The sequence below is a fragment of the Plectropomus leopardus genome, chromosome 17 (genome assembly GCF_026936395.1).
Source record: "Plectropomus leopardus strain MGB_pleo_1.0 chromosome 17, ASM2693639v1, whole genome shotgun sequence".
In the NCBI taxonomy this organism is placed as follows: Eukaryota; Metazoa; Chordata; class Actinopteri; order Perciformes; family Serranidae; genus Plectropomus; species Plectropomus leopardus.
In genome coordinates this window covers 4,756,379-4,782,402 of record NC_142192.1, presented here as the reverse complement: position 1 = coordinate 4,782,402, position 26,024 = coordinate 4,756,379, and the positions used below count along the sequence as shown (strand labels likewise).

The following is a 26,024-nucleotide window of genomic DNA, read 5'->3' as shown; positions in this document are numbered from 1 at the left end:
ATGTAGTACCTTTAAAATCAGAGTTTACAAACAAAGCAAAGCAGAACTAGGATACATAGATGGCAATACAACAATGGAAAACCAAACAATCCTACTGAACACAAGTGAGAAGAAATTAGGGTAGATATATAAGATTAAAACCAGAGGATGGATAATGCAAGATGCAGGATGCATAATGTCAAAATAAAATAATACAAAGAAATTGATTTTTTTTTTAAAAAATACAAAAAAATAAAATCAATAAAACCACAAATAAAAGGAAATAAAATAAATTAAACATACATTAAACAAGTAAAATAGATACAAAGAAATAAAATAAATAAAAAAACAAAATAAAAAGATGACTGCAATGCCTTTTTCCTGTAAAACACTGGCTGTGTTTTGTGGAGTGTAAAACTTCACCTGACCTTCCATTGGCATGAGGGTGAGTAGATTTGAAATGAACTTTCATTTTTGGGTGAATTCCCCCTTTTAAGAGACTCAAAGCATCATTGTGCTCGATGTTGATTCTTGCAGGTTTCAGTATGATTAACAACCCTTTTACAGTAGGAGTCAGTAGCAGTATGAGTCTTGTATAAAAGTGCAATCAAATCCATTACAAAATATTTTCTTTGGGTTTTAATGGAAATCAGACCATTTTGCAGGATTCCTGAATAAGCCTACAGCATCTCATCAGGTGAAATCTTAACCAGTGTTTTTAAAAGTAGGCTAATGATTTGTTGTTTATTTTATTTTCATATAACTTCTTCAATAAATGCTTGGAAATTACAAAGGGAGCTTGTGTGTCTGCAGACAAACACACTTGTAAGGTGGTCATGTATCAGATACATTTCACGATATATGTTTCTATAGCTAAACAAAATGAAACAAATTTTCTGCTGAAAATAGAGTGCTATGTGCTGTGTATGTATGAAAATTGTTTTTGTATTTTAGTTTCTAAATACCTTTGCTTAAATGTAACCTTGCTTTTAAAGCACGTATAAGTCTTGCCCCAAAATACATTTCTGAAATGTTGACCCCTTATGAGTCAAAGCGAAACCTCAGGTCCTCTCCTGATCAGATTTATTCTCTCATCCACTATGCATTTTGCTGCTCTCACTCTATTTATCTGTTCTTTATCATTCTAATGCCCTGTTTTTACTATCTTTCTATTTTTTAATGTATTAACTTGTTCATTTGTCTCATATTCGTGTGTTTTTATCTTCCTATCTTTGTTTTATCCCCACTGATGTGATGTTGTCGTCTTATATTCTTATATTATTTTATCATCTTGTATTGCTTTTATTTGCATATTTAAGAAAAAAAAAACTTTTCTAGACCTTTTTTTCTGTTTGGCATGTTTGTTGATGTCTATTTTATTATTCACAGAGTTCCTGCCTTTTCTTCATCTGTTAATGCACTTTGTAAACATCTATTTTTAAAGGTGCTAGGCCTATATAAATAGCAGTTGTTTTTTTTTTTTTTTTTACGTTTTTTGCAATAATAATAATAATAATAATAATAATAATTATTATTATTATTATTATTATTATTATTATTATTATTATTATTATTGTGGTGTTCAAATGTTCAAAGAGATTGTTTTTTTTTCTATGTACAGTATAACCGGAAACCATAATCATAATTGTCGCAAGCTTGACAGTGGTGTCGGGTGAGGGGTCATAAATTGAGACTCCCCACATTTGCATACACTATTTCCCCACTGCATAGCTGAAAGACAATATGACCCTGCACCGTTCACCCGCTGCTCGTTAATTCACCGTCAACACCGGACCGAGGAGTTACTTTCTTCGGGGTGGCTGGGTGGACCGACACTTTCTCTACAGTTTTCACCATCTTCGCCCTCCGTCCAGCCGGCTGCTGCTGTCTCTCCACAGCACCGGGAGGTAAGAGAGAGGAGCTCCGCGGTGGGACAATCCGCTGCTAGCTTTCGGCTAACCGAGCTAGCCAGCGAGCTAACTCGTTAGCAACTCGCTGTGTTCCAGCGCCCCATCCCCTCGACTTAACACAAAATGTGTCTATCAGCAGTTATGTATAACCATAAAGGTTTCGTATATAGCTACCCATATAAATTACTGTCGATGTAACTTTAAAAGTGCAAGTTTTAGATAAGTTGTTAGTCAATAAAAGACATACTAGAATGACAAGCAAGCAAGACTTAAGATTAATGGTTCCTATGCCCTTCAAAATAAAAGTACCATTGGCTATTGTGGAGATTTTTCATAAACAAAGCTGCAGATGAGCAACGAATGTAATCAGTACATCCTGTGATGCAGGTCCATGAAAGTAGGGCGAGTAGTGTCTCTCCAGCTTGTTAACATATAGCTTTTGCTAACCTTTGCATTAAAGCTAAACAATAATCTGATTGATAGTTATTTACATATAGTACTTGTAACTTTTAGACCATTATACTCCTATCATTACAGTTCGGGGTGGTGGCTCCATCAGCTAGTTCAATTGGTGTAAATAAAAGTTAAAACATTATTTTAATTTAGGAACATGTAAAAATGTGTTCTGTAAGGCAAAGTTTGTACCTTATGTTATACAGGTATTTTCCCCATGTAAATACTACTGTGGTTAAATGCGTATGATTTAAGGTGAAGTTTTGGTCTTCAGATCATTTGCTTCTGCTCTTGTGAGAATATAATCTCAGTCATAGAGAGGTTATTATTATCAGTTTATTGTTATTATTATTATTTGTTTATTTTTATTATCAAATTGTTTTGAGACTGTTGCTCACTCATTAGAGGAGGGGGCATAATGCAAAAAGGGGGAGGCATGCCAATTAATATTTTAAGTAACGGAGGCACTTTTTTTTTGTTGTTATTAGGCTTAGAGTGGGGCATATAACTTAAATTGCATGTTTCTATGTTTACTTTACCATCGATTCCTAAAGAAATCATGGCTTCAAAACTCAAAGCTTTGGAAGGCATGTTTCTTTCTGCCTTTAAACCTGCATGCCTTTGTGTTCATTAAAAATCTGCAAAATTACACCATTTATTGTTATTACATAAAGTGTAAAAATTGAAATTATCAAGGATTTCTGATGATCTTTGGATACATCGCCATTATGTGCAGTGGTGAATGCATCCAACAGAAAAAAAACCCAAACAACCAAATCTGAGCATAAAAACAATGGTATTTAATCAAAATCTCTTTATTCTATGTCTCATTTCAAATTAAACCATTTGCACTAACTAACCCACATATACAAAAGTAGTGATAGATTTAGTAGATTTTGTCTTCAGTTCTGAACTTTCAAACAGCACAGTGTAAGTTTTAAAAGTAAAAAGTAAAGCCAGTAAGTAAAAACACAAAGACAAACCTTAAGTCACACCTATGTCATCCTCTTCTCTGTCAGTCCCTTAGACGCACCATGTAGACGAAGACAGGGCTGCCACAAATGCTTTTATTTTTAAGGGCTAATAGGTTGACTTCCGCTTTGTGCCTGGCTCGCGCTGGCTAACTTAACACAACAAGGCAGCGCGAGCAGCTATCGGTGGGAGGCAGCTGGTGCTCGGGGGGGGAACCAACCAGAGTTGACTGCGTTAGCTTAGCCAACACAGCCCGCTAGCGAGTCATCTGCTGTTATATGTTTGCCAGCATGCTAGTGAAGGTAGTTTAGCCACCACACACTGCAGCAAGTGTCCTGTGTGACTCTGTAGAGGTCCAGCCGAGCTGAACTCCACGGAGCCATGCGACAGTGGTGTGTCCCCGCCGCGACCCCTCGCACTGAACCGCTCCCGGGGCGCCTGTCTGTGTCGCCCCCTCCTTCAGGTAAGATAACCTCCGCGATGGGACACCGTTTAACTTACTTTATTAAGCGAAAGACAGTCTGCTGCTTAATTCTGGATGTTTTAGTTTTGCACAGAAAGAACCAAGAATGTGATCAAATTGGCACAGTTTGTGCAGCTGTAATAGGTGCCAGTCTGTCCCGTAAACACAACATTTAAAACCGAATTCTTTGTATTTGGCAAGACAACTTTGTCCTTCTTGTAAACAAACATACATACAAGACCAAACTGGGCTTGACACGTCTTAGAAATGTTTGAGTGAGTTCTTCTGGTAAATTCGGCTTACATCCGATTTAGCAAGATAAACTTTTTAAAGGCACTTGGCTCTTTTTGTTGGAGCTTAACATTGTGTGTTTTGGTGAAAGTAATGTTATTTTGAAAATCATACCTATACCGAATTGAAGAGTGAGTACATCAGATTGCTAACATGTACAAAGTTATATTGTCCCAGATGTCTTCCTTTTTAATTATGCAAGGTCATGTTAAATAGTTAGATTTTTTAAAGGAGTTCAATGTGATTTTCACACTGTAGTCTGTACATTTAACAGAGAATGCTAAAGCAAGGCGGCCTATGAGCCTGTGCATGACAGGCAGGCACAGGACATGACAGGATAGATGTGACTAGGCTGAGCGGACCTGATGTTAGGTTATGTATGCCAGGGTGATCTTCCTTTAATTCCACCCTGGACAAATGGAGCAAGGTTAGCCCCAAGTGTCTGTGCCAAGTGTTTGAAAGGGTGCCAAATTTTTCAATGACCCAAGGGTTCTTCAGAGGAGAATGCAGTCTGGGTTTTTTAAGTTCACTTTTTTTTAACCAGTCTTGCTCAAAGTTCTTGGTATTAGCATAACTAAAATGAATTTTGGCAGATTTGCATGAGATAAATGAACCCCCCAAAAAAGAAAGTGTAGTGTTTGAATTCAGCTTTGACTGTCTGTTTTTATTTGGGTTTCTTCATCTATTAATACTTCTTTCATCATTTATCAGTTTGTCTTCAGGTTCTGAGAAAGTTTGCGACATATTATCTAAATTAAGATCTATTAAACGTAGAGATAAATATAGCAGTATACGTGTTGGTAACATTTTGTGAAGTTTTGGGGTGCTGTTGATCTGGTGAGAAATCAACCTGTGCATGCTGAGCTTTGGTGTATTAATACAGTTGGTTCATATTCATTTACAATCTTGTGTTTCCTTCATAATGCCACTCTCAAATTCCACCTGATCAAGCTTGCACCTCCACATTGTGTTTGCAGATGCCAGGATGGAGTGCTGTGAGGTAGAGCCGCGCTACACTATCGAACAGATCGACCTCCTGCAGCGCCTGCGTCTCTCCGGCATGACTAAACCTCAAATCATCCACGCTCTGGAGTCCCTGGAGAGGCTGGACCCGGACCACCGCCCGTCGCACTGTGACTCCCAGCCCGCCCCGTCCAACAACGCTCCCACCACAGCCGCCCCGGCCCCGTCCTCATCTTCATCCTCCTCCTCCTCGCTCTCCCTAGCCTCCGCCACCACGCAGACCTCCGGCCTGGACGGCGCCGCTCTGTCCCCCAGCAACAGCTATGAGGCCTCTCCCCCACCCCTCTACCCTCCCAGCGTGGCAGTGCAGCGGTCATTCAGCTACGACATGATGGGCGAGGAGGAGTGGGACCTGGAGGAAAAGGTGGAGGAGTACATGAGGTGAGCGGGGAGGGAAGAGGACAGGGTGAGCTTAGTGTTATCAGAGAGCTGGGTGAAGCGAGAGCAGAAGAATGGTAGAGACAAAGAGAGACTATTATAACATCAGATAATGACAGCTAGCGTCCCCTGAGGTGCAGGCTTATTCTTTAGAATTTTACTGGAGTTTAATTCAGGTCGGGTGTTCAGGGATGGCTGAAAAAAGAGAGGCAGCAGTGAATAAGGTTAGTCAGAGCAAAGGCTGCTGTTTTAACCACAGTGTAATGGTTGTAATGCCTCGATGGCGCTTTTTTGTCTATACAGGAGAGACAGCAACCTGGTGAAAGAAGAGATCAAAACGTTCCTCAACAATCGCAGGATCTCTCAGGCCATCGTAGGCCAAGTTACAGGTACTCAGCTCACTCTGTGAAGTTCTTAAAACTTATTAACCCTTTTAAAGCCTGAGCAAATTGTTTTTAATCCTTGCTAAAACATAGGGAGAAGGCAACAAGTAACCTGTAGTTACTTGTTGGAATCAAATTGGTTTGATTTCTTGCAAAAACATGGGGAGAGGGCAGTAAAAATCTTATTAAGACATGGACCAAAGCTGAAAATACGTTTATAAAAAAAACCCAAACAAACAAGTAATGACCCTAAAAAAGTGCTGAAAAATAAAAAAGTACATTTTTTTCTGTAACATAATCATAAAATATATAGTAGATATAATGATTATAAATATAGTTTTCTGGTTATTTTACCTAGTTTTTGTTTAAATTCCCCCCTTGTTTTTTAGAATAAAATTCCGGTCTTTTTCTTTTTCACCTTTTACTAAACATTGAGAGAAGGCAATAAACAACTTAATAAGACATGTACCAAAATAATATCAGAATAAATAAGGAAAAAAATCGAATGAAGGTTACCTGAAAAAAAAACAACAAACAACAAATAAGTAATGACCCCAAAAGTGCTGAAATTTTTTTAAAAAATATATTTTTTCTGTAACATAATCTCAAATATATAATATATATAATAATTATAAATGTAGTTTTCAGGTTATTCTAACTAGTTTTTCTTAAAAATTCAACCCTTTGAAAAATAAAATAAAATAAAATTCAGGTCTTTACTTTGTCACCTTTTACTAATTTCTTGCAATTTATGGGACATTTCTATTAAAGTTGCTCGCTGCCTTTTCCTGCCTTGTTTTTGAAAGTAATAGGCGCCTGAATGCAGCACAAGAAAACTGATGTTGATCCACGTCTCAAAGTGTAAACAAAACATGGCCTAAAAATTAGCCAAAAAAGTAACAGGAAAATTATCTGAGCAAAAAAAATGTCCAGAACTGACAAGAACATTTAGAGTATTTTTTTAATATGTTTTTTTTGCACACATAATTTTAAATATAATATAATTCTAAATATACTTTTCTGGCCATTTTTTTTTCTTTTTTTGTGGGGATAATTTTCTAATAATCGTTCCCTGTATCTTAAAGTGATTTTATCGGTCATTTCATTGTCACCTCTCACTATTTTTTTTTTACAATTTGTGGGACATTTCTTGCCATGCTGGTCATTGCCTTCTTCCCCCATGTTTTAAAAAAGAAATCAGACGAAGTTGCTCACTTATTAACGGTCAAATAGCTTGTGAAAGCCGTTTGAATGTAGCAAAAGAAAACAGATGCTGAACCAGGTTTCAAAGGAATAAACAGCCACAAGGATACCTGTCAAATGTTATAAAAAAGTGCTGAAATCTTTGACAATATCATGATTGATCTGAATGAGATTCTTGATTCAATAAGTAGCAAAGAGGGAAACTATTTTCAGGATTTTACTCCAGTGCACTGTGTACCAAAACATTCACTCATCTTTTTAATCCACTAAATTGCAATTTGAAACTTTACTGGCTGTTAATTTAACTGTTAATGATGAAGGTCACCATCTGACTGAACACAAGAAAAGTGTGTGATATAGGCAGTGTCATTTAATGATATTAACTGCAGTGTTTTAGACACATTTTAAAGTTCTCTGCACATATAAAAAAGTGAAATAAAAGTTAAATTTACTGACCGTCAACAGTGAATGTCCAAATGCTTGGTGGTTGGTGGTTCATTCTGACCACCAGCCCAAAGCATTGGTACTAAGTGACCTGGGAATAGATCAATAATCGTTATCTGGAATCATATACTGCACCTTGAAGTTATTAAATTTTGCAAGAATCAATTTCTGTCAATTGTAAATTGATTCAAAATCAAAGAAAATAAAGCACCTTTTAGAAATTGCACGAAAGGGCCACTATAAAGTCCCTTCTTTGGGCTGCCTTCACTTTTTTTCACAATACCAAGAGAGCGGCATCGTGACACTCCAGTGTGTGATTGTAGACGGTATACTAACATCCTGAATAAAAAGAGGAATGACGTTTAACACCAAAAACAGCGTCTGCCTGTAGTTTGACGTATAAAATATGTATCTGCAACCCTTTCTTAACAATAACAACGGCAAATGTCGAAAACAATTTCTGACCTTTTCTGTTACACGGTGACTGATTTCGTCCTCTGCTTGGAGTGTAAAGAGCTCACAAATCTAATTTTTTCCAATTCACAAACTTTTATGGCTGCTGTACTTCCTCTTTCATTCAGTCACTAACTGCTGCTAGCTGCTTTTAAAACTCCCGCGGTGGGTTGCATACATAGCAGGTGTTCAAAACGTCACACTCATAGTCACATCCTGTCAGCTGCACCTTTTACACTGACGCCCTTTTGAAGCTGTCTTGACCTCAGTTGCCAGCCTAAAAGCGAGACAACTCTGTCTCCCCTCATATTCAGAACAGTGAGGTAGCATGACGACAAGATACTCCAGTCTTGAACAGGCAGCATAAAAGGGGCTAAAGTTTTTGTACAAAACAAGACATTTTAAATTGAAGACTACAACTAGAGATACAGCTCTAACTTCAGGGAGGAACTCCTAAGGCCTTGGGCCAGCAAATACAGAGGACCGAGAAATGCAGAGCTTAAAGGAATACTTGTCTTGCAATAATAACATTTGTATATAAGTTACTCACCACATGCCTCCTTAAATACATGAAGAAAACTTCCAAAAAGAATCCAAAAAGGTGATAATTCTTAATGAATTGAATTAAACAGCAAAACAATATCACTCAACAATTCATGCAGTGTGATGCGAGCCTTAATTATCCAGCCGTATGCTCAGTACATTTTTACTAAAACATTATGTTTTAAAACACGTTAGTACAAGCTGTCCCATGCACAGCTGTGTAGCGTGAGTGAGCTCATGCATGCATTTGGATTCTGCTCAAGCTAAACTCAAACACATGCGTGCTCCGGCACGCTCATGGCGTGTTACTGACTGGATAAATCAAACTTGAATTATACTGCACGAGTTGTGTTAGAATTTGTAAACAGGGGTTTGGTATATTTTTGCTGTTTTTAAATGTTGTCCCATGAAGAATGTTGCGCTTTCTTAGTCTCCATTCACTGCGGCGTTTTCCTCACAAATTCAAGGTTAGGGGCGGGTGATACATCGAAGATGTACTCGAGGTATTGCTTCTTTTTCCAGGTGCAGTATATAAAATGACCTTATTGCAAACATCAAGCATAAATTGTCACATCATTTTTATAAGCCACCAGCATTTTGGTTCACTTGCTTTCTTCTGGGGCTCTTTGCCTCTCACACACAAAACAGAGCTTTTGATGGGCTCCAGACTGTGACTATTTAGTCACATTTTGCTACCGTAGAGCACCACTGCGATTTGCAATCACCATTAATATATGAACTGGAGAGCTGTTAGTTTGTTTCCAGCTTACAGAGAATAAATCATCATGTTAAATGGCACTATGGTGACATTCCAACTTAATGCTTTTAAAATAAATTTATTAAATGGTATGATAACAGTAGTGCATTCAAGTTCTTTAATTAACTGTGTTGTAACTGCAGTTCATTCAGTAATTTTGTCTTTTAGTTGTCAACGGCAATGACATGTTCAATGACATTTAAAAATATCAAGACATATATTGTGTATTGTGATATAGCCTTAAAATGTTGCAATATTATTTTAAAGCCATATTGCCCAGCCTTAATTCAAGATGACAGTAATTGATACACAAGTGGTCGTTTTGCAGGTGATCTAATCCTTTAAATATAATAGGAATAGTTGGAATGAATGAATTATTTGATTTTAGTGTCATGCCACCTAGTGGCCCATCTCACATCGGATTATAGGACCCCTTAACAACAAAAAGAACAATAATCCACAGTACACATTTAATTACATGAAAATAACTTCCAGTGTTGCTGTTCAAACATATAATTACAGCTCAACAAAAAAAAATCAAAAAATCCTCGTCATGTCCCAAGCTTGGAGAACAGTGCAATAGATTGGTTGGTCCTATCACTACATTAAAGAAGGGTTTCTGGCATCCACAGCCAGGGCTCCATCTCTAAGCAATAAATGCTGAACTTCACAAGTAGCTGCATGTTCACAAAATATTGCACCACATCACATGTTCTTGATTAAAGTATTGATACTGGGGTGACTTCATTAGCTTAACAGGAGTATTTCAGAGCTGGCACGCAGCCGATCTCAGCCCTACAGAAGCTACCGGTGCACCATGAAGTAAATCAATGTCGTTAATGTGTTAAGATAACATGCTTTTTCTTGGTGCTCCCAGGCATCAGCCAAAGCTACATCTCCCAGTGGCTGCTGCAGCAGGGCCTGGAGATGAGCGACTCCAAACGCAGAGCTTTCTACCGCTGGTACCTGCTGGAGAGGAATAACCCAGGTGAGGCGCAGGGCAGGGTGAGGGCGGCGGGGGTCAGACAGGACATATAAAGATCCAGATCGAGTGTAGAGTTTGACTGTTAAAGAGCAGAGGAGTGGGATAATAGATCATTACAGGGATGATGGATGTTAGGTACAGGATGAGTGATTATGAGAAAGTGCAGATCAGCGCCTCAAGGTTGAGTGTCAGGGTAATGATAATAGATTAGATAATGTGGGAAGGAAGGCTTGAATGAAAAAGGGATTTTTTTTGTGTTATGTGAATGTGAACCACTGCTTGCTACCCCCCCTCCATCCATCCCCCTGCATGGTACACACACCTCTAATTCCTCCCGCTAACTCTGTCCTGGTCCTTGAGGTCACGGAAGGACACAAGACAAATCTATAATTTCAGAGGAAAGACAAATGATAAAGGTAGTCCTGTCACAGGAGATGCTAATCAATAATATTAAGGCTTCTGGTTTGGAAATGAAACTTTAGCGGGTGAATGCGGTTTGTCTGTACAGGCTAGAGTAACAGCTTAGGTAGGTGTTGACCTCTCCATGTCCTCGAATATACAGATAGAGATACTTGAAAAAATTGTATTGCTTTAAAGGCTACAACATACTGTACAAGCAACAATGCTCAGAGATTTTATTAGTTTGGGGTCAGACAGCATGCATTCACTGTAAATCATGTTGGAAAGTCACATTTTTGTGTCTCTATGCCAGCTGCTGCCGAAGTTGGAGGTGTTATGTTTTCGAGTTGTCCATCGGTCTCATTCTCGTGAACACAATATTTCAAAATTGCCTTGAGGGAATGTCTTCAAATATGGCACAAGCATCCCCTGGGATTCAAGGATGAGCTGATTAGATTTTGGTGGTCAAAGGTCAAGGTCTCTGTGACTTTGTCTGTCACATTCTTGTGACACAATATCTCAAGAACGCCTTGGAAGTATTTTTTCAAATTCAGTACAAAAGTTAACTTGGACACAGTGATGAGTTGATTAGATGTTGGTGGTCAAAGGTTAAGGTTATTGTGACCTTGCATCTGTCTCATTCTTGTGAATGCAATATCTCAAAAACGCCATGAGGGACTCTTTAAAAAAATTTGCACAAACATCCACTTTGACTGAAGACTAAGCAAAGAAGACTTTGGTCAAGGTCAGTGTGACTTTACAGAACATGTTTTTGGCCATAATTTAAGATTTCCACAAATGTCTTTTAGGATATAATGATGATGGAGTTTGAAGATTTATGTCCAAAAGGTCAAAGGTCATCTTCACTGTGACATCAAAATGTCCTGAAAAAACATTTTTCTGGCTAATACCGAACATAGACATTTGGTTGGATACTGAATTGGTGACACTTATCTTGGGTGTCCACCTTGATCTTCTGATGCTGCCGGGGTAAAGAGGTGTGTACACCATCCATGTTTTCACAGACATGGATGGAAACTGTAAGAGAAACTTGACTGTTGCGTGGAGGCATAAACTGCGAGGTGATAATTCTAGTTACAATCAGTTCTAAGGAATAAAAGCCACCAACGGACCATCTGCTGACCCTGCTGTTTCCCTTCATCTGAATCCTTTATATCCCTCCCCCTCCCCTCCAAGCTTGGCCTTAGCTCCTGTGTAGTTCTCAGCCCTGATGCTGGAGGTACTCTGGTGCTGGTTTTCATTCCTACATGGCTAACAAACTGGTTATTCACAGTGATACTAACAATAACTAATTTTCTCAGCGGCCACAATGCTTTGCTTCCAATAAAGGCTCCTATTGACCTGCCCAACATGATTGTTAGTCAATTCGACTTGTAATTGGCAGATACATTATAAAGCAGGCATTTGTTTCTAAATTTATCACATAAACTTCCCAGGCAGGTCTACAGGAGTGTGTCAGTTAACCCAATTAACTCTCAATTTCCAATGACATGAACCTAAACTGGTGTCCATAATCTGATCCCTGGCTGTGGCCTGCCTGACCGTTGGTTTTGTCCCGACTGAAGGGCTGAGGTGGAGTGAAAGCCAGCACAGCGTGAGCCCCATGCCCAGGGCCAGGGGAGGGGACAGAGACGGGACGGTAGCTGGGGCAAGCGGCAGCCTCCCCAACCCCAACACCAACCTCAACCCCAACCCAGTGTGGAGCAGGCAGAGAGAGCTGCTGATGCACTTGCTGCCCTGGTACACTGCTGCTGCCGCGGCCGCCCAGGCCCAGCCAGGTAACCGCGCCCTCCCGCTCCCCGGCCTCAGCTGACTGCCACAGGAGATGTCCGCACATCAGCTGACCTGCATGCCATTTACCCCGTAGCTTCTCTGTCAACTCGGGGCGCATTTCAACAGTCTGAGGAGAGATAAACTAAAATAATGTAACCCAAATGCTAGAAATGAAGCGGCTCCATTCTATTCAAATCCTCTTGACTTTGCCGTAGTGGCAGGTTGTCTGTCGCAGCAGCTGTGTGAGTTCAGATCTGGCTGAGTTTGAGTGTAACGTAGGGGTAGTGCCTTAATAAAAACACCTGCAGCATGTGCTGGCACTGCATTTATTTTCCTCATAAAAAGTCCTTTGAAGGTATTTGGCATTTCATGATACCAGAAATGTAGTAGTCAATATCATAATAAACCCATGGTCTTAAGCACTCCATATTTGACTCTTAAGGAGTGTTTGGCGCATTTTCCGTGCTTTTCATTCTTTGATAATTATGTCTGTGTTCATGCATATGGCATACATTTAGGAAAGATTGTATTTTTGTTAAATCTTGGACTTTATAGCTCAGCTACTACAACAAGACTAAAATTCACTGTGGAAACAAAATTGTTACATTCATACTGTTAAGTGCATAAAAATGCTCCACTGAAACCCATTCAAACTACAGTTTTTTATTCCACAGCCATCAAAGCATAAAAACATGCATTGTATTATTTCTGGGTATCATTCTGGGCCTGTTATTTTTACAGTGTTCTGTGTGATGATGTTATTTTTAACCATATTTGGCATATGGAGAAAAAACATGCCATTTCCACCAGGTGCACTGTCACAATCAATGTTGCTGCAAATCATTGACGTATCTCAGGCTGTGATCATTTAAAGGGTTAAAATTTTGAAAATTAATGAATATTTCATATTTATAATTAGGACTTTTGTTGGTTACAAAACTAACTCAATGAAAGCAGAAAATAATATTAAAGTATAATATTTTTAAATGGTTGATTTTGAAAAGTGCATTTTTTGTGTGCAGAGCAATACGAGTGTGTGAAATATTAATGAGGGCCCTAAGGGTTAAAGATATTTAATTCAGTTAATTTTATTTTTCATGCCAGATGATCTGTCTCAAACCCAAAATGCTTGTCCATACAGGTTTACAAAATGTTTGTGCTCGAGAGAAAAAAAAGGCCTACAGAATATAAACATATTGTCTTCCATTATTGTTGTTCAGCCTTTGCACATGTAAGATGGGATGGTTGGTATTTATGGTTTGTCCCGCCTCTTCTCCACTGTGATTGGATGGCTGGCTAAAAAGTGACAGTGACAGGCACAGGTCAAAAATGTAAAAGAAAGTATTCATGCCAAATGCCAAATTCTTCATTTGGCATTCAGCGGCAGACTAGAACACTTGAAGGTCTATATGCTTACCCGTCAGGTCCAGAAGAATTGCATCCCCGCTGCCTGTCATACTGGAGAAAAACAAACACCATCACATTTTTAGAATTTGGCATCGACTTAGTAGTGAAGCTTAGAAACTTATTATCTCATAATGTGCAAATGTTGATTTACTCATAAACCAAAATGAATTCATCATTTATTATTGCTTCATTCGTCTATCCACTCACAGGGGTCCACATTGCATTCATTTAATTAATTATATCATTAGGAATTATGATATAATGCTGGGAAGTAATGAAGGAAGTGTGATGTAATAATAAATCATGTCAGGACATATCTTTCCTGCTGGTTTACCATCATACTGCACAGTATGACTGAAACAGCTATTAAATTGCATTCTATGTGATAAGGCGTATACCCTGCAGAAGTCCTGATGCAAGTTAGCTGCAATGTAGAGTTAAGATATTACTTAAATTGTCAGTCCTCGTTACCATGGCAATGTTTGAATATCCACAGGAACATTTTCTTTGATATCTACACTGGGATGATGGCAGACTACAACTGTACACATTTATGCTGAACAGACATGAACACATTGTATTGAATTGCACAGTTACTGTTATTGAATAGACAATGATGATTGATGTGATGACGATGATGAAGTGTGTTTTATGCTGCATTCACTGGAGATGGGAATTGTTGCCGGCACCACCTGGTTGCGTCTGTTTTTCGGCAGATGCACAGATTACAGATTCTTATGAAGGTTTTTATTTATCCTAATGTCCATCCCTACCTCATAAATGGCATCAAAGTAAAACAGAAGTGATCATAAAATGATTGTTTTTTTATTTAGTAAACAGTCTGTTGTAGGTGTTAACAGACCCTAATTGGTGTTAAATTGACTTCAATTAATCTTTTAAAAGTCTTAAATGCTCTGACATGGGAAGTAGAATTGTGTATATATATATATATATATATATAAGAGAGAGAGAGAGAGATGTCTGTCTGTCTTTTTTTGTTCAATATCAAAAAATGTATTTTCCTACACTCGTCATGATGGGAAATCCGAACTGTGGAATTGCAGAGCGATCACATGCAGAGCGAGAAACACAAAATTACTCAGAAAACCAGCCAGAAATGCCACATAGTTCCTGCTCCTGTTGGTGAACCAAATCATACCTTTATGATAATATAATATGCTCATTGTATTCCATGTGCTCCACTCTAAAAAGGGTTGTTTTATATCACTGGACAAAAAAGTCATAATTTATGTTACAATAAACATATGGAGAAAATGAAATTTTGGTTATGACAAAATAGGTCTACTTCTTAACTCTGACTCACATAAAAAAAAGACAGTCCTAACTAGTCCTAAATCTACCTTGCCTTGATATATTGCCTTGATACTGAACTGAATGGGGCACAGGATGAAAAGTCCTTTAAATTCTGCCAACTCAGTTAGCTCATATTGTAAGTTGAAATGTTATAACTAAACACTGAGGTGAGATGTGGGTGATGTCCCTGTGGTGCAACACACAGCTGCAGTTTGAACACAGTCACTGTCTTTGTTTCCATAGATCTTAACAGTTCTGTTTTATGTGCTCTGTGCTTCAGGGGCTACCTTATCGATGCGCTCTCTGGTGAAGGAGGAGCCTGATTGGAGGACAGGGATCATGGCAGGCGACAGAGCAGGGATGGTGGGCGGGCCTCTGAGGCTGCGCAGAGGAAGCAGGTTCACCTGGAGGAAGGAGTGCCAATCGATCATGGAGAGGTGAGCGAGTCTAAGTGCTGCAGGGCCAGAGTGAAAAATCCACAAACATACTTCATTTTTTCATTATGACTTCAGCTCTTTATTTGACTCAGTGTAAAAAAAAAAGGAGACAAGTACTGTATGATTTGCATTCAAGTCACGATGTCTTAAGTATATTGTCAGTTGTGAAGGAGAAAATACTCAAGATTTAAGCCCTCATTAAACTGACTTCTTTCATTGTAGCATCATCAATGATGACAAGCAGCTTTTATTATACACAAACCTAACTTGGGCTATTAGCAATTATTTTCATTATTGATTAAAGTTATTTTTTTCCTAACTAATCAAATAATTGTTGATCTATAAAATGCCAGAGAAAAAAAAATCAGTTTGTTCTGTCTGAGCAAGGGTCTGAAACCCAAAGATAGTCAGCTTGGAAACACATTACACCAGATTCACATTGGACATGGAAGCAGTGCGTGACGGCAACCTCACTGAACTGCAGCTTGTTTCATGCCCGTGGTGTTCACATTGACAGCTTTGTGGCTGCTACACTTCTGCAGGGCTGCCTGCTGCTATGACTTCTTTATTTCCACATTTATATGCACAACTTTCACTCACACAATTTATGAAATTGTGCAAGCTCCTGTGTTGTCGACAACACTGTGCTGCAAATATTTCAAAATAAAATGCCTTGTGTCAACAACTGATGGGATTCTGTCAACAGAGATGTTGTCACAGGACTTTTATTTTGAAACAGAGGCAAGGAAGCTTGAGTAAAACATCCCTCATCTCTGTGGCAGAGAGACTTTTAAACTGCAGGAAAAGGTGGTATAGAATCTAATCCGATTTCCAAACATCATTTTCACCGTTTTTTCTAGATGTGTCACAGCTGACAAGCAACTGAGACGCACCTGACAAGCGCTGCTCATGCAGGAAGTGTGGATGCTGAATTTAAAAAAAAAAAACCCAGCAGGTTTGGCAACGCTCACACCCTGTCCAGTGTGAATCTGTCGTTCGATAAAGAAAAGCAGAAAAGCTTGAACCAGTGCATGTGTGGTAGTTTAACTTTAAAAGGGCTCGGGTCGGGTACCCACACTCAGTTAGAACAGTGAGGCGCTCTTTCTTATGTGTATTGCGTCTCTGCCTCTCTGTAAAACACTTGTTCTGGCCAAAAGATGCAGAGAAAGAGCAGTAGGCATTCCTCTCCAGTCCTACCCGCTGCGTGAAATTGATTTGTCTATTACATGGTAGCTGTAAGTATAGTGTGCAGCGTGGGCACTCACAGTAATAAGACCACAGCGGCCCTCAGACTACACTCACCAGCAGTGGCCCCGGATTACGCAATTCTGCTGCAGTGCTGATCTTTATGAGCTAGTTTAGACCCAAGGACGATACAGTAGAGGTGAAGATGGTGTGTGTGTGTGTGTGTGTGTGTGTGTGTGTGTGTGTGTGTGTGTGTGTGTGTGTGTGTGTGTGTGTGTGTGTGTGTGTGTGTGTGTGTGCGTGCGTGCGTGTGTGTGTGTGTGTCTGAGACAGAGTGGACAGGATAGGGCACCTCAGAGGGTGAGAGGAACAGAGGGCTGAGAGAAATTGATCTCTGTGTGTTTTGTAATGTGAGATAATGATTCAGTTTCAGCCTTAGAGAGATATAAAGACTCCAGGCATAAGTGAGGGGAAAAAAAGGTTACTTTGATCTTTCCTAAATATATAGAAGTTACTGTTTTACCAGACAATCATATGTCTAGGCTCAGGAAAAGATTTACCAATGCAATGCTTGAAATGCAGAAATTAATCCACTTAATGTATCCATGAATCTGTTCCGACCTCTCCTGTAGCTTTTCACTGTATAAATATGGTCCTTACTCTCCAGTGGTTCAATACAAAGACTAAAAGTAGATGAGGTGTAAAATGAGGGCGTAGCGAGAGTGCTGCTCAGACTGGTGCCATCTTCTAATAAATGTGCAGTCTGTGATGCAACATGATTTAACTGTTTCCAATACTGTGGATGTTTGTCTCCTACAGCTTCTTCATGGAGAACCAGTACCCAGATGAAGCAAAGCGGGAGGAGATCGCCAACGCCTGCAACTCTGTCATTCAGAAACCAGGTACTAACAGACAACGTTAGAGTATGGAGGCCTGATCAGGTCAGAAACATCCTCAGACGGCTGATCAAGATGACTCTGATAAAGTCTTTTATTTAAAATGGCATTCTGCATACTTGATTTGAATTTGTTGAATAGATGTGATTAATTGTTTTTTTCATTGACAGGTAAACTGTTTTGATAATTCATTTTAGTCACTAGGCAAGTTTCCGTTTACCCTCAAATTATGAAAATTGAAATTGTGGATAGAAAATGCGCCTAATGAAAACATGTCAATTTAGAAAAAACTCCATTGCATAACCATTTATCTCAAAAAAAGTTTTGTACTTGCATCGGGTGGTATTTCAGGTGATTCAAAAAAGTCATATTTTGCAAAACTGCAATAGAAACACTTTTTTGGCTTTTATTGGTGACATGATGCTCTGTGCTTGTCAGTAGGAAGTGGCTCCCTCATGAAGCAGCAGACGCTACAAGAGGCGCTAACTATAAGTGCTATAACTCTTTAAAAGTTGAGCAAATCATCTGAAAGTTTTGAATCCACAATTCCTCTGTGAAACTGTGGACTATCACCTCCCAGAAATCTCTCATACATGGCCACTCCCACATGTAAGGGGCTTGCCTTTCCATTATCGCTCGCATAACACGCCTACACTGCCTTCGATTGGAAATAATGACAGCTAGTTCGGTGGCTGCAATAAAAAATAAACCTGCTAATGTTTGCTGCTAACATCCATCACCATGCGTCTTGGAATGACATCGCCAGAGGAGAAGTCACATGACATCAATCAGTGGAAACGCAGTCATCTCGCAGTTGTGTTTTATCTACATTTTGAAAATATTGCTTTGTTATGCTCAAATCTGTAATGGAAACTCACCTAGTGTCAAACTTAGATTGTTATTTAGCCCGATAAGGTTGAGTTGTTTTGAGTAAGCAGATACAAGCCATCCCAGTTTGAATGTAAGGTGAAAATGTTATTTCCATAAACATTAGCTTACATATTTGTCTTTCCAAAGTGCGGTGCCCCCGACTCACCAAGGGAGTTCACTTCTTTGTCATCTTTTAAACCCTTGATGACTTTGCATGCGTGATACAGTAATTTTGCATATCCTCGTTTTTAACAAGTTTTACAAGACCTTCTTATTGATTTAGTAGGGGTTAACATTTTATACACTTAATAGTTAAATTAACCTGTAAATGTTCAAACTTAGAATTTCTGCTGTCTTTCCATGATTGATTTATTTGACCTTTTAAAACTGCGTCAGGGGTTTGTATTTCATGTAATTAAATTTGTTATCCCAAATAATGTACAAGATAAAAGTAACCTGTTCCAGATGAGAAAGTGTCTCCACAGACATTTTGCCAGATTTGCTGGCACTTAAAGTGAGAGACTGTGTGTTTCATCACCTAGGCTGTAAGCTGTCTGAGTTTGAGCGTGTGACAGCGCTGAAGGTGTACAACTGGTTTGCCAACCGTCGGAAGGAGATGAAGAGAAGAGCGAACATAGGTGAGGAGCTGGTGACTTGCATATTATAGCTGTTTATTTATCTACAAGAAGTCAACTTTTCATGCTTTTGGAAAAAAGCTTGGTGACAGTTAAAACCCCATGGGATTTTAAATAGTAAAACCTGAGCAAATTGGTTTGATTTATTTCAAAAACATGGGAAAAAGTCAGTGAGCAACTTAACAACACATGGCCCAAAAATTAGCAAGAAAATGGTAAGAAGTTACAACAAATTACCTGAAAATAAGCACCAAATAAAGTGAAAAACAAGAAAATGACCATGGGAAAAAAGTGCAGAAATTAAAAATAAATCTGTGTGTTTTTTTTCTGTAGCATAATTTTAAACAAATAATTATAATGATTAATGTCTTCTGGACATTTTTATGTATTTTTGTTCTAATTGTAATTTTTCACTTATTTCTTGCAATTTGTGGAACATTTCTTGCCAAATTGGTCACCGCCTTCCCTCCCCATGTTTTTGAGAGAGGTCAAACTAATTTGCTCAGGGTTCAAAGGGTTAAACAGCTTGTAAAAGGCATCTGAATGCAACACAAACCAGGTTTTAAAGGGTTAATTCACAGGAGCGCACCATATAGTCACATTTCACCTCTTGTTGTTTTGTTTATTTTAGTTTTGAATTTAGTTTTATTTTAGAAAAAAAAAAATCAGAAAGGTTTCCCGTGGACGGCAACAAGGTAGAATCACCGAAGGAAGCTTTTGGCTCTCGAGGCCACGTTTGTCTCTGGAAAATGTACATGTGCATTTATATTTGCTGTGTTTCCACCCTCTACATCTCACACAACCAGAAGCTGCCATTTTGGAAAGTCATGGAATTGAGGTGCCAAGTCCAAGCTGCCACTCAAACGGGGAGGAGGGAGAGATGCATGAGTTTGGCGATCAGGTTAATCATCGATTCTCAGAGCAGGTAAGTCAAAGTGGTGCCACTTAAGTAGCTGATAAAGGAAAAAGACAACGATTAGGACTATTAGGATAATTTTATGTGGAAAGTGTCTGCCACTATTGAGGACAAATAAAGAAATAGCAGCAGAAACAGACTGTCTCATGGCTTTCCACATCACGTAAAGCCAAGAGACAGCCTTTGTATTCTAACCTGCCACAGAAATGTGCGCATTGTGACTCTTTGGGTCACGCTAACTTTGCACTCGCCACCTCTGCTGTAGAGATTTTAGGAAACAAGGACTCGTGCAGAACAATGTCAGTGAGTAAACTATGCAATGCAGGAAATGACATAATCAGGATTTCTCTCTACAAAGGGGAAACTGTCAGCAAGTGGGGTTTGCAGCACATTTATGCATGCTGTTTGGTGTAAACTTACAAAAAGATTTAAATTGCTCAAATATATAAAGTTAGTTAAAGTGGAACTACTTAGCTATCTGCATCTAAGTGCTGAAGAGTTGGTTAACACCAGTAAATAGCTGCCACCATTAAGTTGGATGAGGACCAGGTAGCTTCATTACTACTTGAAGGAAAAGTTAAGCCTCTTTTTTTTCAATGGGTTAGCATTGCATTACAGTGTTTCCCATACTTTTATTCACTTGTGGCGGTCCGCCACATTATCAACAATGACTGTAACATACTGACATTTTCTTACTATTTGAAATGGGTAAAATCCTATTTCATTATAGAGCTGCGTGCAGCGCATTACTTCTCTCAGCTTACGGGGGAACTGTATATTTTCCTTTATGTTTTGTCCTTTGCTAATCACAAGCCTGCTACAGTGTTCAAAATAGTAACATTAAAAAATAATTTATTTCATTATTTGTTTATGAATCAGATACCAAAAAAGTCAAAAGCGGGTTGTTTTTCATACTTGAAAAAAAAACCCAAACAAAAAAAAATGAAAAAACAAAAATGGCCACAGGCTGAACTTGATTTTGATATTAATTTGTCTGATTTGTTGTGACCTGGAAGTTGCTCCTACAAGCTGGTTGCCAGCCCCCCCAGTTCCTCTCCGCCTCACTCGTGGCTTATATGACAAAACGTGGATCGTGACGAGAGCGGCGGGGTCGACACCTTGTGCCCCAGAGCTTCACCATCAGGTCATGGATAGACAGTGTGCTTCATGACTTCACCGTCAGGAGGGGAGAAACCATGGCTGTGTTCGAAACAGCGTACTGCATACTGCAGTTGAACTCAGTATGCAGTATGCTCTACATACTACATACTACGTTCGACAGTAGTATGCAGTATAGCTGTTTAGTTCAATCTGTTTTGCAGTATGCTGACTCGGGCATGGCTGGTTTCCAGTTTTTGAAAGCGCAAGGAAACAATAGCAAAACCGTTACCATGTAGCATTCATTTAGGATTTGAAAGAGAGTAAACAAGTGATATATATAGACAACAGTGATGAAGGCTTACCTGTGAGATGAATAACGCCTTTGTAATGACCGTAAGTGACCTGATGTACTGCTGTTACATTTGCATTACTGCCAAATTCCTTTTCCTTTCCCGTCCGATTTCTTGTTCATGTGAAAGCCCAAGCTGGTTTAGTGGTTAAAACTTATAATGTTGGGGCGGCCTCTAGTTCAGTGAGTAAAGCGTGTAGCGGTTTTTAGCAGTGGCCTAGGTTTGTTTCCGGCTTGCGGTCCTTTGCTGTGTATCATCCCCGTTTTCTCTCCCCCTTTCCTGTCACTCTCTAACTGCAATATAATAAAGGCATGAAAAGCCAAAAAAATAAGAAATAAATTCGCTCATGTCTCCTGCATAATTGTACTCTTACTAGCATACATACAAAAATATGATTTTGGCAAGGCCTAATTAATAGAGTGTAACACTATGGCAGGCCAAGGACCCCATCTGGTAGCTTAGGTCTGTCCAGCTGTGTGATGGCGGCGCTCGAGCCACTGGTGGCATGACAACAACGGTCGCGCTCTCCGCGCAGTGCATTGTAGGAAACAGTAGGCGAGGCAGACTGGTCCGATGCATACTGAGGATTTTTTCCGAATCTGTATGACATCCGGGTACTGCTGGCATACTGCGGATTTTGCTTTTGTTTGCATACTGCATACTACATTTTGACCAAATCAGTATGTACTGCTAGTGTAGTAGGCGGTTTGGAACACAGCCCGTGTGTCAGGTGAGAGGGAGACACCGTGCACCACAGAGCTTCAGCATTGTGTGAGAGAGAGCCCAGTGTGCCTCCGACTGCTTGCCAGTTTGTGACACTTTGTAGTTATATAGTTAAACAAAAACGATGGAACAGTTATCAGTACAACAATCTGTGTCCAGTGTTCTAAATTAGTCTGTTAAATTTGCACATCTGAAATGATAAGTGTCCTTTATTTATGGAAGATATTATAATTCACCTGCTCTGTGCTGCAGGGGGGCAGGTTCTACTCAGTCAATAAACCTGTTCATAACCTCTGCGTAAAATTATCATTCCTATCACTGTGTGTGTGTGACAGGCACAGCTGCAAGATCACAAAAACTCAAACGGCATTTGTCCTCTACAAAAGAAAAAAAACAGAATTTCCAAATATAATTAACGGATACTCAAATAGCCGAATATTTGGTTCCAGCCCTGTAAATCACACGTCTCTAAACAACTGGATATCGAGTCAAATCCAACTGTTTTTTTTTTGTTTGTTTTTTTACCACATCCATCCATACTTTTCCACAGGAAGAGACATCTTCCCACAGGATTGTTGACCAACAAGACCCCTCCTCATTGGCTACCACAGAAGTCGCAGCCCTGCCGAGCCCCACCCCTCAGGTCCTGGATCAGAAAGAGGAGGATTCAAAAAGGGAGACTGTGGATGAAGAGTGACCAAAGCTGGTGGAGTTTGGATCGTATTTGAATTTTAATCAGATGAAATAGGAAAAAAAGTGTTCTTCTTCCACCCACGTAGGGCCTGTGGGGTCGATGGCACCCAAAAATCAAAGGGAGAGGGGTGCTGGGGCTCGCTGAGGTGCCTCTGATGGTAAGGAGGCCACTGTATTTATCAACAGTAATCCTGCTTATATTAACGGCAATATACAGTATATATATCAATATATAGTGCATTCCAAGATGGTATTAAGAAGCCTAAATTCCTTAGAGGGAGAATTATGTAAAAGATACCTCGCCCATTTTAAGCTAAGCCTTTCTTGTTTTTTTGCCACATGCCTTCTTTTAGCCTTTTCACCGAGTGCTTGTTTGATGGACTGTGGTGCTGTGAGTGCTGAGCCTGCAGGTCAGGTGTGTTTAGGTGTGGGGATAAAGTACGCAATCAAGGATCGAGTTTATGGTGATAGGAACACCCTCCGCTTGCTTGAATGTCTTTGACCCCATCTGGTTCACAAGACTTTAACCTCAATCAGTCGATTGATTCAATCAGTCGATCAATCAACGAGTGCTGTTGCCATCAAATTTGTAAAGCCCTGAGGGACAACTGGAATCTCAGGTAATCCCAAAAAAGGTGGATAAGGACAGTGAAGACTTGTCTTAACATCCGCTTTGGTTTCTTCATCTTGATTTTCCTCATCTTAACTGTTTAACCAAAACGGGATGTTATTTATACCTTTTGATATTAGCAAAACAAGCCTAAGACGATATATCATAGAATCTCTTTATCATCTGTCTTCTTTGTTATACTGAATGCTGCTGTTTGTTTTGGAGTTATATCCTCATTTCAAACTCTGTCTCAATCCTCAACTCAGCCAGTGAAGCTAGACGACACGCAGAAGTCTGCTCTGATTTTGTTTTTCTCTTGAACGTTGAAAAGAACGCTAAAACAAATGTGATCAAAAATGATGCGATAGCTTACACGCTACAAGCACCTTCTCTCCTATTGGAATAAGCTAAAGCTTAAGCTCCTGTAAGTTTGTATGACTGTAAAGCTGCACTTCAAAGTGAATATCACTCTAACTGTAAGAGGGAAGCGTATCAGACTACCTGCATTTGGGCCTAGACCTGTACATAACCCAGAGGATATACACGTCTATGGGTGCTTTCCTTTAAATAACATAAGCACTATATAGAAACTGTTATTTGTCACACTTGAAAAGCTTCCTTAAAGGAGCACTTCAACCACACAGTCACCATTTGTACAACAAAAACACCTCGTTTTACCTCAAACTTGCAAAGAAAATTTTGTTTTCTTACATGCCTCCATGGGGAACAGAGAATCCAAAAAAGGTCAACATTCTTCATGAACTGAATATATAGGGGTCCACATTTAACAACAGCAAAACTACATCAAAATGAAAGGTTTACGAACTGTCACACGACTCGTGCAGTATCATCTGAGTCTCATTCATCCAGTTGTATAAACAGTACTCCCCAGAAACCTGCATTTTACTAAAACATTAGGATTAAAACACTTCTGCTTACAAGTAGAACCCTGAGTTTGCCTGAGCAAGCTATTCACCCGTGCATGAGACTGTACTTGTGTACTGTACATGACATGTCTTGAATCTGAGGTTTTTTCTTACGCTTTTGGGTTGTCTGTCCATATATACATATGTCCATCCGTACAGACTTACTTCCCATTCTTGTGAATGCCTGAATGCCTTGAGGGAAGTTTTCCCATATGAAAATGGGAAAATAAAAAATAAACAAAATTGAAAACAAAAAAAACCTCAAAACAAAAAATTATAGTTATGCTTTAAAATATTTTTAAATATATAGTTATGATAATCATAAACATGTAGTTCTCTGGAAAATTTCCCCCAGCTTTCTTTTTTATGTTGTTGTTTTCCTTTTTCCCATAATTCTGAAACAAATCAAACAAATTTGCTCAATGTTCAAAGGTTTAAATACTTGTGAAGGTGTCTGAATGCATCATTGGAAAAGTGATGTTGATGCAAGATTCAAAGGGTTAAATGTGGACCCCGTTCACCTAAATTTATCATGAATATCCATGGCTGTTCACCGTGGAGGCTTTGTGAATTTAAAGTAATATACAGTGAGTAATTGATATACAAATTGTCATTTTGTGGGTGAAGTATTCCTTTAAACTCTGCATTATTTAGTCCCCTATATTTACTGGCCCAAGGCCGAGGGAGATACTCCCTAAATGTCCATGAAATGGACAAAGAAGCTTGTATTTGGCCCCCGACAGGCCGCTACCATGTTACCTCCTAATGCCAAAGCTATGCCAAGGTAGAGATGAGCCCCTGTGCTCCAAGGAACAGGATACGACAGTCACAACTCTATAGATCTGCAGTACATAGATGTTTATTTGCTCAGTACAACACTAGCCACCTCTAGCTTACCTCAGAATATCTCTGTGTCCTGAATGTGTGACAGGCTAACTGTCGTTTCAGTGACAGCAGCCGTTCTTGTGACTGTTGATGATATGGACAGTGTTATGTAGCATTTCCGACGGTGGGGTTTGCCCAGTATTGTTAACGTATACTCACCTCAGACAGTTCTCACGTCCGGCTTTGGACAGGAACCCCAAAGCTGCACGCTGTTTCTGATTATTCTGCTCCTCTCTATCTGCTTTTATCTGACAACCAGAAAACAATAACAATAATAAAATTGTAAACAACAGCTGTGATGTGTCTGGATTTATTCAGAGTGATTAATGCCTGGGGATTCTTTGGCACATTTTTATGTGCTTTGCATTCCCCATTTTCTGTGATTATTTTGGCCGTGTTTATGCATATGGCATACATTTTGGCAGGATGTGTATTTTTGTTTCATCTTTGAATTTCCAGCTCAACTCCTACAATAAGTCTACAATACACTGTGGAAACAAAATTGTTACATTCAGACTGTTTAGTGCATAAAAATGGTCCACTGAAAAGCCATTCAAACTGCAGTTTCTGATCCCACAGCCATCAAAGCATAAAAAATGCATTGTATTATTTCTGGGCGTCATTCTGGGCTTTTGCCTTGGAATTT

The 26,024-nt window shown here is 39.3% G+C and overlaps 1 protein-coding gene across 6 annotated transcripts; it reads left to right on the top strand.

The window, feature by feature from the left end:
• The first annotated feature begins 1,653 nt into the window (after window positions 1-1,653).
• LOC121957591 (homeobox-containing protein 1) lies at window positions 1,654-25,670 on the top strand. Of its 6 annotated transcripts, none has more exons than XM_042506239.2 (11): window positions 1,654-1,886; window positions 3,666-3,777; window positions 5,046-5,472; window positions 5,773-5,858; window positions 10,130-10,240; window positions 12,223-12,435; window positions 15,432-15,588; window positions 17,593-17,675; window positions 19,082-19,177; window positions 19,984-20,099; window positions 22,815-25,670. In XM_042506239.2, exons 2-11 carry the CDS (start codon window positions 3,696-3,698, stop codon window positions 22,959-22,961), a joined length of 1,518 nt encoding a protein of 505 aa, XP_042362173.2. In that variant the 5' UTR covers window positions 1,654-1,886; window positions 3,666-3,695; the 3' UTR covers window positions 22,962-25,670. The 6 variants fall into 6 exon arrangements, with proteins under 6 accessions (XP_042362173.2, XP_042362176.1, XP_042362174.2 ...); XM_042506238.2 differs by having other exon boundaries at window positions 1,656-1,886; window positions 19,981-20,099; XM_042506242.2 differs by lacking the exon at window positions 12,223-12,435.
• The last annotated feature ends 354 nt before the right edge of the window (window positions 25,671-26,024 follow it).

Coding starts and splice junctions, on each gene's coding strand:
- LOC121957591 (XM_042506238.2), top strand. CDS start 3,696: ATGCGACAGTGGTGTGTCCCCGCCGCGACCCCTCGCACTGAACCGCTC. Junction 3,778..5,045: donor TGTGTCGCCCCCTCCTTCAG/GTAAGATAACCT, acceptor TTGTGTTTGCAG/ATGCCAGGATGGAGTGCTGT. Junction 12,436..15,431: donor GGCCGCCCAGGCCCAGCCAG/GTAACCGCGCCC, acceptor TCTGTGCTTCAG/GGGCTACCTTATCGATGCGC.